Source organism: Camellia sinensis, chromosome 13 (genome assembly GCF_055761805.1).
Source record: "Camellia sinensis isolate YWXY chromosome 13, ASM5576180v1, whole genome shotgun sequence".
In the NCBI taxonomy this organism is placed as follows: domain Eukaryota; kingdom Viridiplantae; phylum Streptophyta; class Magnoliopsida; order Ericales; family Theaceae; genus Camellia; species Camellia sinensis.
Genome location: NC_138973.1, coordinates 41,072,633 through 41,087,301, shown reverse-complemented (window position 1 = coordinate 41,087,301; position 14,669 = coordinate 41,072,633). Strand labels below are relative to the sequence as shown.

The following is a 14,669-nucleotide window of genomic DNA, read 5'->3' as shown; positions in this document are numbered from 1 at the left end:
AATACAAATTCAATATGATTGTAGAGTAGAATTTACATGCAAATGTTCACGTCACCGCGTTTTCCAACAGCGCTACAAATCTATACTTATTAATCAATAATTTATTAAGGAATCAATCATTCATTAAGGAATCAATCATTCAAATTTATTTTACTTATGAATTCATATTTTATCAATTTAATTTTCATCATAAAAACACATTCAGAATAAATTATGAATTGACAAGAGTAGATTTATAGAATTTTTGTTAATTAATAACTTTAAAATATCATATGATACTATTCATGTGGATATTTTTAATCATAAAAAAAATCTTACAAATAAGATAATATTGATTTATCTTTATTAAATAATTTAAACAAAACCGCTATATCTATCGAATTTGTTTAGTCCGGATTCATCTAAAACCGTTTCAAAGAAGAGTTTCCAATTCGGTAGATGAATCATTAGTCTTTCTAACAAAAGTGAAATTATAAAATAAACTGAGTGAGTTATTTTTTATCTTTTAAATCAGATTAATGCATGATTCATCTACTAAATTTGTTCAGGCCGAATTTGTCTGAATAAGACTCTTCTGGAGAAGCGTTTTCAATTCGATGGATGAATCAATAATCTATCTAACGAAAGTGAAATTGTAACATAAATTGAATGAGTTATTTTTATTTTTAGATTAAATTAAGTGTTCAACCCAAATTTATCTGAATGAAACTTTTTCTAAGAAGAGTTTCCAAATCCGAAAGGAGTCTCATTTGAATAAATTCAAGCTGAATAAATTCGATAGATATAGCATTTACTTGTGAGTTAGAAATAATAGATACTTAAATAAAAATAAAAATAAAAAAATGCCACAGGGTCATATTTTCACAATCAAGGCTCAAGAAGAGGCCCAGTTTTCTTACACGTGTACGGATAAGTTTCGCTATTCACAATGAAAAACACGTGCACGACTCGGCTCCACCAATAGACCGCTGCTGTCTTTCCATCAACTAGAGCCGAGTATCTTTCTCTCTCTCTCTCTACACAACACTTTCTCTCTCTCTCTCTCTCTCTCTAAACAGACTATGTTGATCCTCTCTTCCTCGCCTCACGGATACGTCTTCTCCACCACAGCTAGGGTTTCTTCGTCATCTTCAGTCTCCTCGTCTTCCAAGCTCAGCTTGATCTCTTGCTCGTTGCCTCTTCGATCGAGCGTTCGCAAGTTTCCGTGCTTCGTGCTTTGCTGCTCTTCGAAGGCTAGAGGAATGGTGGAGATGGTGCAGGACAAGGAGTCTGCGGTGGCCGTCGCCGCCTCCAGCTCCCCGGCGGACCTCGGCCATTCACGTACATTTCTCGATGTCCAGACTGAGGAAGGTCAGTTCTCTCTGCACTGCCTTGATTCAGTACTCAATTTGTTAACTTAACGCATTGCTTTCGGATTGTTTATATTTCACTATATTCTCATTACAATTAGTTTTATATATGATTATTTTTTGTGTGTATGCATGTATAAATGTGTTTATGTGATTAGAGGAGCTTGTTGATTCTTAATTCTGTTTAATTGCTCGGTATTTTCTGTTAAATGAATATCTGGAATGCTTAATTTTGTCATTAATTGTTTCTAGGTGTAATTATTGCAAGAAGTTGATAGTTTAGATTTACATTGGTAGCTAATGGTGTCTACACGCAGTCGGTTGTCAGATTTCAAGTAATTCTGCTAGTTTTGCATGTTGAGGGGGCTGAATTTACCTGTTGGGATAATGTGAGGCAATCGCGAGTTATTGGTCCTGGATCTGGATGCTGTCTGGCATCTGCATTGACGGTTTATTTGGCGCTTTTATGAACTATGCATTGTTGTCTTATTGCTACTGGTTATTGCCGTTGATATATGTATGTATCTATATAATATTTGTTTTGATGCATGGATATTTGAAATTGTGGCTGTTCAACAATATTGTGCCTATAGCCGTCAAATTACTTTTGGTGGCGTTGGCATTTAGGGTTCACACGCTTTTAATTGACTTCCGAGACTTTGGAAGCAAGAAAAAGGCAAAAGTGTTGTTGATTTGCGTAGTATTTATTTGGTTAGAAAAGAATGCATTGATTTTTTATTCATAATTTGGGGATGTTAATTTGTTTTGGGATATTGTCTTTTTGGATCGTTTTGGGCATTTGTTTCCCCCCGTTTAAAGAGATCTCGTTTTTTCTTATTTCTATAGATTGAAAGTTGGTTTTTGAAATATAGCTTTTGTTGTTTTTTGTTTTGTTTTTTTTTTTTTTTTGGGGGGGGGGGGGGGGTTTGTTTCTTCCTTAGTATTTGTTAGCATCGCCTTGATGCTCTTGAATTAATAATATTGACTTTTATTTATCAAAAAAAAAAAAAAAGAAGTATATACTTACCTCCTACATTTTGAGGTATAATCCATGTCACTATTCCGGTTTGGTCCAAAACGGAGGAGCAAATTTCCTATGCATAACTTGTATCCGTGTGCTTCATTTCCAGAATTTGCTACCATAAAAATTGCCTATCCTTGTTCCCTCACATATATCCCATGAGCTTTTAGTTCTAGAGCCAAAGATAATTTCTTGAATAAATCAAATAGATTGTCAAGCATTCTTGAGATTTGTTATTGTTTCTGTAGTGGTTGTGGCACTAATCCCGGTACTTTGAATGATCAGCCTGTTTTACAGGGTAGAACATGGAGGGGGGTTAGTGTCACTTTCTTTGCGTACAAGCAGGACCATCCAAATTTTAAATGGAATACATGTACATTATTTAACAACATATTCAAAGATATTTATGAAAACTAATATCTCAAACTTTTTAAGCTATGTCAACATGTAGTTATTACTATGCTTTGTCAATACCTCACCCATGCACACAACTTTGACATCTTCATAGATTCAGGCCATTCTTAATTAGATTGGATTCAGAATTTCTTTAGTTTGAAATAAGATCTGGATGATTTGCTGCTGTCTTATGTGGGGTTAGCATTTATTTTTTTATAGATCTGCTTTCCGGAATAAAGAAGGAAGTAGAAGCTGGAAGTATTCCTTCAAATGTTGCTCAGGCAATGGAGGAACTCTATCAGAATTATCGAAATGCGGTAAATTAATTCTCTTGAATTTATGCTATTATGTTCTAGAAAGATGATACTACTACCTTTTTATTTATTGACACAATGCTCTATTTTTCTACTCTTAGAATTACTTCATATGGTTGAGCACTGCTGATCTTTCATTGATTTGGCATTTCTTACTAAAAATATTTCTATTTGTTGTCGTTTGCTTCTTAAATAAGTTTACCATACTATTGGAACATAAACTTAAAATGTATAAATGCTAAAATTGGAATTACAATTTAATTTTGGTAATGTGGTTTTCTACTGTCTGGCCAAGCAATTTGACACAGTTTTTTTATAGCTGTTCTGCATCAATTTCCTTTATTGACTGAAAATAGGATGATGTAACATTCCCTTTTACATATCTTGTTGTTTGCTTTAAAATTATAATTGCTGCGACTATTAGTCTTATCTTTCTAATTAGGAAGATAGGTTTATAGTTTTTTGGTTGTAACTTGTAAGTAAAGAAACCACTACATGCGCATAACCTATATACATCAGAGTATATGGTTGCCACACAAAACTAAGCTTATACGAGAACCTCAAGTCTCTGACAAAATCAACAAAAGACAATAAGTAGTTGGAAAACTTTGCTGACCCAAAACACACACACACACACTGCATGAAAAGCGCAACATTCTTCAGTTTGTCAGTAGATGTTCTTAGTGTAGTAAGTACGCTTATTTCTCTCCCTCTTGATACTAGAAATGGGGCAAAAAGGGCATGTCCAAGAACATCCAGTTGAACCTAGAACTGAGCAGGGCATAACCCTGTATGCACCAAAAGATGGTTAAAATTGAGTTCTAGAGACCTCTAGCAACCTGTAGTCCTATGCAATACCAATTTGAGAGCATCTTTTGGCGCATCTTCTTTGCCTTCCTAACCCTGTACGCCAATTGAAATTCCTCTGCAACCCAATTTGAGAGCATCTTCTCGCCTTCCTAATATCAATGGTCATGGATGTGGACTAAACAACAATTGGCACTTTGGAAGGCACCCTAACACGCCAAATGCCCTTCCCAGGGATTTTCCATGAACTTCCTTTCCTACTATCTGCAAGTCAGCTAAACAAGTTGTTTGTTGCTCTGGAAAGGGAGGCCCCATTAAGCACCTCAAGGACCTCGTCTGCCCATTCTGGTTTTAATGTTACACTACATTCATAAATCTAGGCCAGCAAAAGAATGTTCTCCTGTTCTTCCAGACACACTAGCTCCACATATTCTTGTACAGTCAAAGGGGGATTGATTCCATTAAAGATGGTTCCTTATATGAATATAGGAAATTTCCAAACACGGTGGGAGCTATCTACTTTATACCCTTCAATATCTGTGCTTGGGAGGGAAAAGATTGGGTACACACCTAACCTTTGGCATAGTGTACAAAGTGGTTGCCGTGTGATTTGAACCCATAACCTCAAGGTTATTAGGCCAAGATTTTACCATTGAGCCAATGGTCACCCTTTATACCCTCCAATATCTATTTAAGAAAAAATATTCTTGATATTTGAGGTGACATTGCTCATATATACTTGTTGGACTCCCTAGTATCTTTCGTTCTCTTACTCCCTGTTGCTAGTTCCTCTTTTTACAATATTTGTTGGACGGTGCATATTAGGGACGTCTACAAATTTGGTCTTGTTTGTTTTCATTGGTGCATTAAGTCTGACCCAAACACCCGGATGTCAAAAAAAAAAAAAAATAGTTGGAGCTTTTTTCACTTTCTTTTCTTGAACATAGGCGTTTCCATTTTCCCATCGATAATTGCAGAAAGTGAGGCTGAAAACCAAATGAAGATGAATTCTTTCAAATGCATCTGCATCAATGTCAAGCCATTGTAAACCTTAATCACCCCCCATCTTTACATGTTTAATGTAGTTTTGTGACAGTCCTATAGGTTAGGCTGTCATGATTCTTTTAATATCTTCATGAAGTGTCCAAAATTAATTTATCTATTTATTTATTTTTAACCTATTGAAGGCTTTCAAGCTTCAATGATGAGTACTCATGCCTGCAGGGCTTGAGAGGAAACAGTAAGTTGAACGAAGGAAAACTATACTTTCTTAGAAGGATTATCTTCTTTATCATCGGAAATTTAGCTTGGTGCGATTTCCAGCTTGGCAAAATCTTCTTAAATAGTATACAAAACTTTTTTAATTCAGTCTTTGGCCTTTTCTTTATTTTTCTTTACAATTTTGTGATTCGTTGCTATATTCATTATTGCAAATAAAAAATGTGAATTTTATGAAAAGATTAATTTATATAAATAATCTTTAATGATGATAAATCAGGTTTTTGTATATATTAGGTTATCTTCAATCTCATATGTTACGTATAGCCTTTTCCCGTTTCGGATGTCTATATTCCATAATTTTTGTGTCATGCTTTAATGTTTCAGGTTTTCCAAAGTGGAATTCCCAATGCAGATGGGATTGTTTTGTCAAACATGACTGTTGCACTTGATCGTATTTTCAAGGATGTGGAGGTTACTGGACATGTGTACTCTATCAAGTTGTTATAGATTCTGATGGATTTGCAATTTCATGAACTTAACAGTAATTTTTCAGGATCCTTTTGTCTTCTCGCCATATCACAAAGCCATACGCGAACCTTTTGATTACTTCATGTTTGGTCAGAATTATATCCGTCCTTTGATTGATTTCAGGTGAGCATATAATTTTTGATTTGTAGCTTTTGTCTTATTTACTTTTATTGAGTGATTTTGAAGTAGTTATATAGATATTTAATTAATGGAGTTCAAATGAAGTAGTTGGAAAGTTTGAAATGTGACAGTGTGGTGCATGTACGTTTGTGCATGCATGCATATATGATGTATATTTATTTCAAAGTACAAACTGCAAGTGGAAACATTGACACTTAACAAATATGCGCTATCTCCACCAATAGAAACTAATTATATTCCTTCAATATTACACATTAGCTCTTAGCGTAATTCTACTTACTCAATCATTTTAGCTCATTACATCTATTAGTTATTTATTTATTTATTTTACAATTTTGTCCCTTAACAAAATTACCTTTTAGGACAAAGCCCCTAAAATTCATAATCAAAATTTTCTCCTTACCCCCTTCTTTTCATTCGCCGGCCACCACCGACCACTAGGCACCACCACTACTACCCTTTTCCCACCTCGCCGACCACCACCGTCTTCTCTCCCTACTTTCTCAACCATCGCCACTGCCCTCTAGCCCCCCCTTTTGGCTGCATCACTCCCCTACCCCTGTAACACCTTTGCACTGCCACTTCTCCCCAGATCCATCACCCATCACTCAACCATTCCCCACCCTTGCACCACCTTTCTCTGCCACCCCTAACCAAAATCTACCACCTCCGCCATGCCGTAGCCCACCCATTCTCCATCCTCATACCACCTTCCTCTGTGACCCCTAACCCAAATCATCCACCACCACCACCACCACCACCATCACCACCTTTTCTTCTTCTCATTTGAAACCCTAGTTTCTCTCTCTCTCTCTCTCTCTGTGGGGTAAATGAAGGTTGGGAGGAGGGATCGCGTTGTGTAGATGGCTGGGTCATGATGGAGAAGCATGTTGGGTAGATCGCGGTGGTTAGGTCATGGTGGAGGGGGCGAAAGATGAGGTCCCTAGTGGAAAGGGGGCCGGGGAGGGGGTTGCCGCCGTTTTGGGAGTTGTCGTAGGGGTTGGATCGCAGTGGTGGGAATGGATGGGGCTGGTGGTTGGCGGTGGTGGTAGAGTGGTAATAGAATTAGTGTTTGAAAAGTTAAGGGGGTGTAAAGAGAAATGGAAATTGTAGGGATGATGATGTTTTTGGTATTATGGTGGGCGTAATGAGATAGAATGAGAATTTTGAAATTTGAGAAGAGTGTAATTAGAAAATGGGTGTAATAAAGTGATTTTGTTGTGTAAATAGAATAACCCTAACACTTGTACAAATGAATTCCTGTTTTGATTTGATTGGTAAAAGCTATTGGTCATAAATTTTACTAGTTTTCTTTGTTGGGAAATTGGTTGGTTGCTTTTAGACCTATGTTTCATTTGAATAGCTTGCTCTTTGGTATCGATTGAGATTTGGTGATTTCATTAATGTGAAGGCACATAATTAACTATGGAGATTATTGCAACCTTTTTTCTTTTGTTAGAAAAAATGCCTAAAATTTTTTAGGAGATGGGAGAAAAATCTGAAAGAAGGTGAAGGAGATCTTCAGCTGGAAAAAATGAAAATTACATAGATATTTGTTTGGTTCTTTTTGCTCCACATGTTCACGAGTCGAGCCCCTTGGTGCTTTTATATTACATCTTCTTTGGTAGAAAGAGAGTAAAATTAGATGGTTTAATGACGCAATATAAACATACAGAACGTTTCCCACTATGACTCAATCTCTACTGGGCATTTTTCCGCCTTCTAACATTTTATAGGCCACTATTTTTATCTCTGTAGCTGGGTACTGCACTGGACATCACAGGGAACCAGCGGCATTCTAACTAGTATCGTTATGTATTCATTTTTATTTTTGGGTTCTTCAGAAGAGTAAAAGAAACCAACAACACAGCAACAAGACTAAACAAACATGGTCAGGCTATACGTGCCAGATTGCTGCCAAGCCTAGGCTTAATGCCTGCCTGGCAAGCATCAAAGATCAACTGACTTGCAGTCTGCTGGGCTCTCAATAACATAAGGAAATTCCACTTAAGGATTGCACTATTTATGTGGGTGCTGCGGTCTCCAGTTCATATTCATCACTCTACAATCCTATGTCCTATGTTTTTTTGTCCTTGGCAGATGGAGACTTCTGTTGCCAGATTAGTGTTCAAATCTTGTCTTAAATTAGAACATTCAGATCTAAGTCTGGAAGAAAAGAACTCCAATAATAAATAATGATGTTAATCTATTTTCTTGTAACCATTTAGTTAGTGGGGAACGTGCAATACTGTTCTCAAACCACAGTAGTGACTATTTTGCATTTTTGAAAATTTTATTTTATGATGAAAGAACTTTGTTCATTCCTGTCCTTCACTTAGATTGTCTTTGTCTCTTCAGGAGTTCATATGTTGGCAACATCTCCGTTTTCAATGAAATGGAAGAGGAGCTTCGACAGGTGCCTCTTTATTTTTCTTTCTTTTTTTATTTGTTTTTGTTCTGTAGTATTAGCTGGTGCTGATTCTATTACATGAAGTTAATTCTCTCATAATTAATGATCATGGGAGATTCAGAAATTATTGATTAATAAAATAATTATTTGAGTATTAATGTTTCTTCTTGATTTTTAATAAAGGAAAAACTAGTTCATGGTTATAGAAATTTGACAAAGATATAACATGCACATATATTTTCAAGCGTAATAAATCTTTTGTGGAAAATATATATTATTTATTTTCTAAAACAGGAAAATACTATTTTATAAGCAAAATTATTAACAGAAATGCCAAAAAGGGGGCAACTCATGTACACTCAAGAAGCCCGAATTACCAATCACTATTGTACTTCTTATCTATTGTACATATGCATGTGCATGTGTATTTTCAATCCCAGAAACTTATTAATTATGACCATGGAATGAAGTTGGTTTTTCAAAAATTATTAGTTATTAGATGTTGATAGTGGTCTACTGGTTTTACTCTCTCTCTCTCTCCACCTTTTCCTATGCTAGTGGTACTGAGTTGAAGTTACATTCTCCTCTCCTTTTGATTGTACTGCAGCATCATATTAATGGTCATGATAATTTTTTCTTTGTTTTGTTTATGTGAAATGTGATTTACCCAACCAAGCTGTAATGGACCCCACTCAGGGGGTCATTTGTGCACTTTTATTTGTTTTTTTGCTTTGCTTTGGTTTGGGTATATGATTCTAGTGCTTTGATGTGGCTTGTTCACAGGGGTCCATCTGTACACTTCTATAGTTTAGGGGGCAAATTACCTTTTCTGGGTTTGTAACCTTTTGTTCTTCTTTTTCTTTTAAAGTAACCCAAAAAAAAAAAAAGAAAAAAAAAAGAAAAAGAAATCTAGTTAATTTTTGTAGCATGCCTGCATCTGCTCCTTCCTAAGTTTTTCAGAGCTGTTTTGAGCCATGGAGAAATTATAGATGCTTGTTTTGGTGAATTCTTAATGCTATTCTATTCCTTTTCTATTTGTTCTTGATGCTATTTTTATCTTTGTACTTCTTAAGATGTAATCAGAACTAAAATAACCATGAAATGCAGGGCCATAATATTGTCTTGATTTCCAACCACCAGACTGAAGCAGATCCAGCTGTTATTGCATTGCTGCTCGAAGCAACACATCCACATATTGCTGAGAATGTGGTGATGGTTTTTTATACAGCTTACTGGCGCAACATATATGCATTCAGAATTATTTGTTTGACCCATGCCTAAATATTTTTGCAGACCTATGTGGCTGGAGATAGAGTCATAACTGATCCTCTTTGCAAGCCCTTCAGCATGGGAAGGTTCTAATAAAACTTCTTCCTATGCAATCAAATTAATTTAAAAAATACTATATTGTCCTTGTTCCTTGTGCATACTTTTTACCTCACACTTTTGTGTACCCTAGGAATCTCCTGTGTGTGTACTCAAAAAAGCACATGTATGATGTTCCTGAGCTTGCTGAGATGAAAAAAAGATCCAATACTAGAAGTTTAAAGGAAATGGCTTTGCTTTTAAGGTACATATAGTACATTCTTTAACATTGTGCTATTTATATTTTGATTTTTTTAGTAAGTAAAGCAAATCCACTAAACTCTCCAGAAGGGGTGAAATAATCTGGTCACTTGGCCAACCCCAAGCCTCTTTTACAAGTTCTTGTGTTTTGATCACAGAGAGGAACAAAACTTTAATCTATTTAGTAATGCATTACGTCAAATTTTGTTCTCTGATCTGTACTCACAGTATCTCTACCATGGTTAATTAGTTTGTTGATCCTTTTTAACATGCTTGATTCTGCATTGAAGTTGTTCTATGACTTCGCTTACATGACACCAGGGGTGGATCACAAATAATATGGATTGCACCAAGTGGGGGAAGGGACCGCCCAGATCCTATCACAAAAGAATGGTATCCGGTACGTTTTCACCCCTTTCTATTTTGGGTTGGGAAAGAAAGAGTATTAAAAATAAAAAAAAGAACAGTTCAAAGCTGGAAATGTTTGGTACCTTATCATATTTTCCTGCCAAATTAGTCATCTTATTTATATAGATTTTGTTTGTATTTGCATAAGCATATTTTTTCTTTTATTATTTTAAAAAATCATATTTTTTCTTGGCAGTTGATTTCGTAACTTGTATGGGTGTCTGCATGATCTTGACTAGATGTCAGATGTTAAGAATTTAGGTATAGTGGTGCTGGCTTTATTCCATGTGCACTGTAACTGGAACTTATAATAGTATACTCGAGTTTGCATCTTCAGGGAGAAATATTCTCATGGATCCTGATATTGAGAGGATTGTGTGTTCATATGCTTTGAAGCATACAACTTTTCCTTTTTGTTGTAATGCAATAATGTTCCTTTCATACTGATAAAAGTTGTTCAGGCACCCTTTGATGCTACTTCAGTGGACAATATGAGAAGACTCACAGAACATGCTGGTGTTCCTGGTCATATATATCCCTTAGCAATACTATGCTATGACATTATGCCCCCTCCACCCCAGGTTCATGCTTACTCCTGATAGGTTAGTCTTTTGCGATGTCATAATCTTTTCTCTTACGACAAACATTATTTTGCAAGGTTGAGAAAGAAATAGGAGAGAGAAGAGATATCTCCTTTCACGGGGTTGGAATATCCGTGGCACCCCCAGTCAGTTTTCAGGACATTGCTGCTTCCCATGGAGACTCTGAAGAGGTTGGTCCTATCCTTTTCCTTTCCTTGAATGAAGAATAGCAGAATGATAGTGTGAGGAAAACAACTGTGCTTTATTCTGATAATTACAATGATGGCAAATCCACCCGTTTTAACATCTAAGTATCAGTTTTTACACTGAAGATTTTTTCCTGTTAATCTTAAATTATTAAATCACCACCAGACTGAATCTGGAGATAAAATTGTAACATATTTTATTTTCTTGAACCTGTTATGTTTGCAGTTCCACTGACTGATGACGATATTATAAGTGCCGTCATCTTTTACAACACCTTATCAAATATGATTGTAGCTTTCCGTTTGACCATTCCTTATTCTTGTGATGGCTCCACTTATGCTTCACAGCTGTTGATCTGGGTAGTAGTGCTCAGATCTGTCTAGTTACAGCTACAAGAAGCATTGTAGAGATGAAGTTGCTTTTTCTGAAGTGGATTTTGTGCTTGGTGAAATGCTTATGTTATAACTGTTGGATGTTGATTTTCATAATGAAATTATCATAAGTATAGTAAAAAGACTTAAGCATAAGCATTGACTCAATGCTCTAATCTGCTACCCTAGGGTGGGAGGTGGTGCTGCTTTAATTCACGAATCAGCAAATTGAGAGCAAAAATTGCTGGCAATCTGCAAATTTGTTTCCCCCAATTTGCAAATTCTTTTTAGCTAATCTGCAGATTCAAGATGATTTTTGATTTATCATATGATTTGCTGACACATACCATGCACGACAGACACCCAAACACTTAGGTTGCCCATGTTATCATGTACTGCACACCACCCAAACACTGGTGTGGATTTTTCTACACAAATAATTGGCTGCATTGATGAGGCCAAACACATATAATATAGTGTGCTTATTCCAAGTATAAGCTCGTAAAAGACTAATGGCAGTACACGGACAGCTTCTACCATTAGTATAGCTTCCATGTGCCAACTTTTATGCTTGCTTAAATATTCTTTTTTTGGTAAATGTTAGCTCTCTCTCTCGAGCCTCTAATATTAAGAAACATATAAAAACTTATATACATATGTATATAGATGCTTTAGAGGTGCTCTCAATCTTATAGTGTTTTAGAGTTGGCACTCTTGCACTCTTGCTACCGCTCTCACTTGGACTGTGACTAGTGGCATTATTTCCACTAAGTGGTGCTTTTAGACTCAAGCCCATGCCCTCAAACTTGCAATTGTCAACGGCACATAGTTTATGGAATCAAGCATAGCATGACCAAATAGCCAGCATAGCTACTATGGTCTGATATCTACTGTGTTACATGGACTCATGAGGGGTGTCAGGTGCTGCCTGTGTGGGTATGCATCTAATGCTTTATTTGGTTGATTAGAATAACGTGGAATGGAATAGAATGGTCATTCCTTAGGTTTGGAATGATCATTCCCTTACAATGGTGAATAGCAATTCTATGTTTTTTCTATCATTTTGTTAGTCAACTAAACATGCGAATGGACAATTTGATGGAATGATCATTCCATTCCACTTCATTCCAATGAACCAAACATTACATAAGTGTTGGATTCAACTAATTCTCATGTCCAAGGTCGTTAGGGCAACTATATTTCGTATTTCTTAAATGCTTCTTTTACCTACTTTGCATAAAATGGTCATAACAAAGTAACATAGAGTATTTATGCATAAAATGAGAATTTTATACATTGTTATAGACGAAACTAGATTCTATACTACTTTACAATTTTAGAAGAGTTCATGTTACATAGGATATCTGCTTAGATTTACTAGGATAGGAGTAAAAAAAGCACATTCATTGAACATAGGAGCATTTTACAGATCATAGGGCAGTGGAGTTGGCTTTTACTGTTTTAATGAAGAAAATTCAGCTGTCTGTCATTTGACTTGACGTTTAAGTAAATATTTATTTTCTTTTTGTCTTATACTATTCCCCCCCCGGCGCTTCTTCCTGGTTTTGTGGCTTTGGCCTATTTCAACTGAATTGTTTCCAATTCAGATGAGAAGTGGGAAAATACCCTGCCGGTCGCCCTGCTTTCTGGCTCAAAATTTTGTACTGTATCATGTAATACACTAAATAGGCTTGTGAATGCTCTGTGTCTTATCTTATGGGCTGCAGAGTTGAAATCCATCCACTAAGTCTTATCGAAAATTGCCATTTGAGTCACTTCCAAATAATTGTATTTGTGTTGAAGCCACTTAGCCAAGTCCTTTCGTTCACATTTCAACAAATTTGATTCTAGTACATTGAAATATAGCTTAAAGCTCTTCCAATTCTATCACTTTACTAAATTACACTATCCTTAGCGAATCATATCAGAATCAATTTGACCTGCAAACATGTATGTGGTCTACTTTAATTGGTTTCAGAAGCTAACTGTTCTGTATTGCAGGCTAAGACGGCATATACACAGGCCCTATATGATTCTGTTGTGGACCAGTGCAATGTGCTCAAATCTGCTATACATGGCAAAAAAGGTCTGGAGGCATCAGTTCCTACTATCTCATTGTCGCAACCATGGAATTAGTCAACCATTTGTACTATAACCTGTTGCTCTATAATCAGGTAGTTTATTTTTGTCTTGGTTCGCAACATTTATGTCCTTTACAGCTCTTACTGAAAACTAGATTCAGTAGTAAAATGCTCTCCATATTCCTAAAATCAATGCCTTTCTGGCATGGACTTTTTGTGCTGTTGTACAAATGTTCTCTCTCTCTCTCTCTCTCTCTCTCTCTTTCTCTCTCTCATCCAAATGTCATCATTGTGCTACAATGAACATCCTCAACTGCCTTTTTTGTCCCTCCAGGATGGAAAATTTGACTTAATAGTTACCCTATGAAACTTATTGACGGAAGAGTTGCAAATAATTAGGAAGGTTATGAAGAACTGAGATTTATCATGTTATTTTGCAGGCTAAGACAATCCTTTTTGACGTAGTTTGTATAGCTTCTCAACAGGTCTGTTCTCTTAATCTAGAAACGATTGCCCGAGGAAGCCTTAGTTTCATAACCAAATTGCATCTCCAGTGAATTCTGCTATCATTGATCCAGTTTTCACGTGCTCATTTTTTTTGTGGAGATGAAATGAACAGAAACTGGAGTTGTCTTGGAAGCTTTGTCTGAGGTGCGTACTGTACAGTTTGTTAGTCTTACTTCTTGTAAAGCATTGAGCCATTCGTTGGTGAGGAACTCACTTTGTATATTTTACCTATACTGTGTATGAGATTTTGTTTTCAAATCATCCAAATCTGAATCACCAAATTTCCTCATCTGAAAATGATACCCGAGGAAATAAAAATGTTACAAAGTGGCAGAGTAAACTTTGATGGTGCTTCCTCCCCCACCCCTTTTTTTAATCTCGGTAAATTTACTGCCAATTTAGTAAGACTTTTAAACCGTGACATTTCAAATCATATAGTGTTTAACATGGTTCTTTTGTCTCTATTCTTTTGATTGCTCGAGTGTCTTCGGTTCGTTTCAAAAATCAGACATCAACACTGTTTTCTTGCATAAACATACAAAACTAATGTCTGGGAATGGAAAAAAGGTGAAGTTAATTGACACGAAACATTTCGATGACATTTCAAGTGTCGTCATGGCTATGTTATGTCGTTTCATATTTGGGATGTTATTGTAGTTCTTAATTAGTTAGCATCATGCTTTTGGAGTGTGTTCAATGGAGTAGATTGGTGTCTCTCTTTGGTTTGCTTGCTATGGAGTATATTCTTGGATGGTCTAAGG

The 14,669-nt window shown here is 36.0% G+C and overlaps 1 protein-coding gene across 6 annotated transcripts; it reads left to right on the top strand.

The window, feature by feature from the left end:
• Nucleotides 1-955: 955 nt before the first annotated feature.
• On the top strand, nt 956-14,235 carry ATS1 (phospholipid/glycerol acyltransferase family protein). Of its 6 annotated transcripts, none has more exons than XM_028220214.2 (13): nt 956-1,350; nt 2,986-3,083; nt 5,493-5,579; nt 5,662-5,759; nt 8,136-8,193; nt 9,295-9,396; nt 9,481-9,542; nt 9,647-9,757; nt 10,075-10,153; nt 10,623-10,742; nt 10,820-10,933; nt 13,322-13,494; nt 13,842-14,235. In XM_028220214.2, exons 1-12 carry the CDS (start codon nt 1,062-1,064, stop codon nt 13,454-13,456), a joined length of 1,353 nt encoding a protein of 450 aa, XP_028076015.2. In that variant the 5' UTR covers nt 956-1,061; the 3' UTR covers nt 13,457-13,494; nt 13,842-14,235. The 6 variants fall into 6 exon arrangements, with proteins under 6 accessions (XP_028076015.2, XP_082758194.1, XP_082758193.1 ...); XM_082902068.1 differs by having other exon boundaries at nt 968-1,350; nt 9,295-9,393; nt 13,887-14,235; XM_082902067.1 differs by having other exon boundaries at nt 968-1,350; nt 9,295-9,393; nt 13,876-14,235.
• The last annotated feature ends 434 nt before the right edge of the window (nt 14,236-14,669 follow it).

Coding starts and splice junctions, on each gene's coding strand:
- ATS1 (XM_028220214.2), top strand. CDS start 1,062: ATGTTGATCCTCTCTTCCTCGCCTCACGGATACGTCTTCTCCACCACA. Junction 8,194..9,294: donor TGGAAGAGGAGCTTCGACAG/GTGCCTCTTTAT, acceptor CATGAAATGCAG/GGCCATAATATTGTCTTGAT. Junction 10,743..10,819: donor TTATGCCCCCTCCACCCCAG/GTTCATGCTTAC, acceptor TTATTTTGCAAG/GTTGAGAAAGAAATAGGAGA.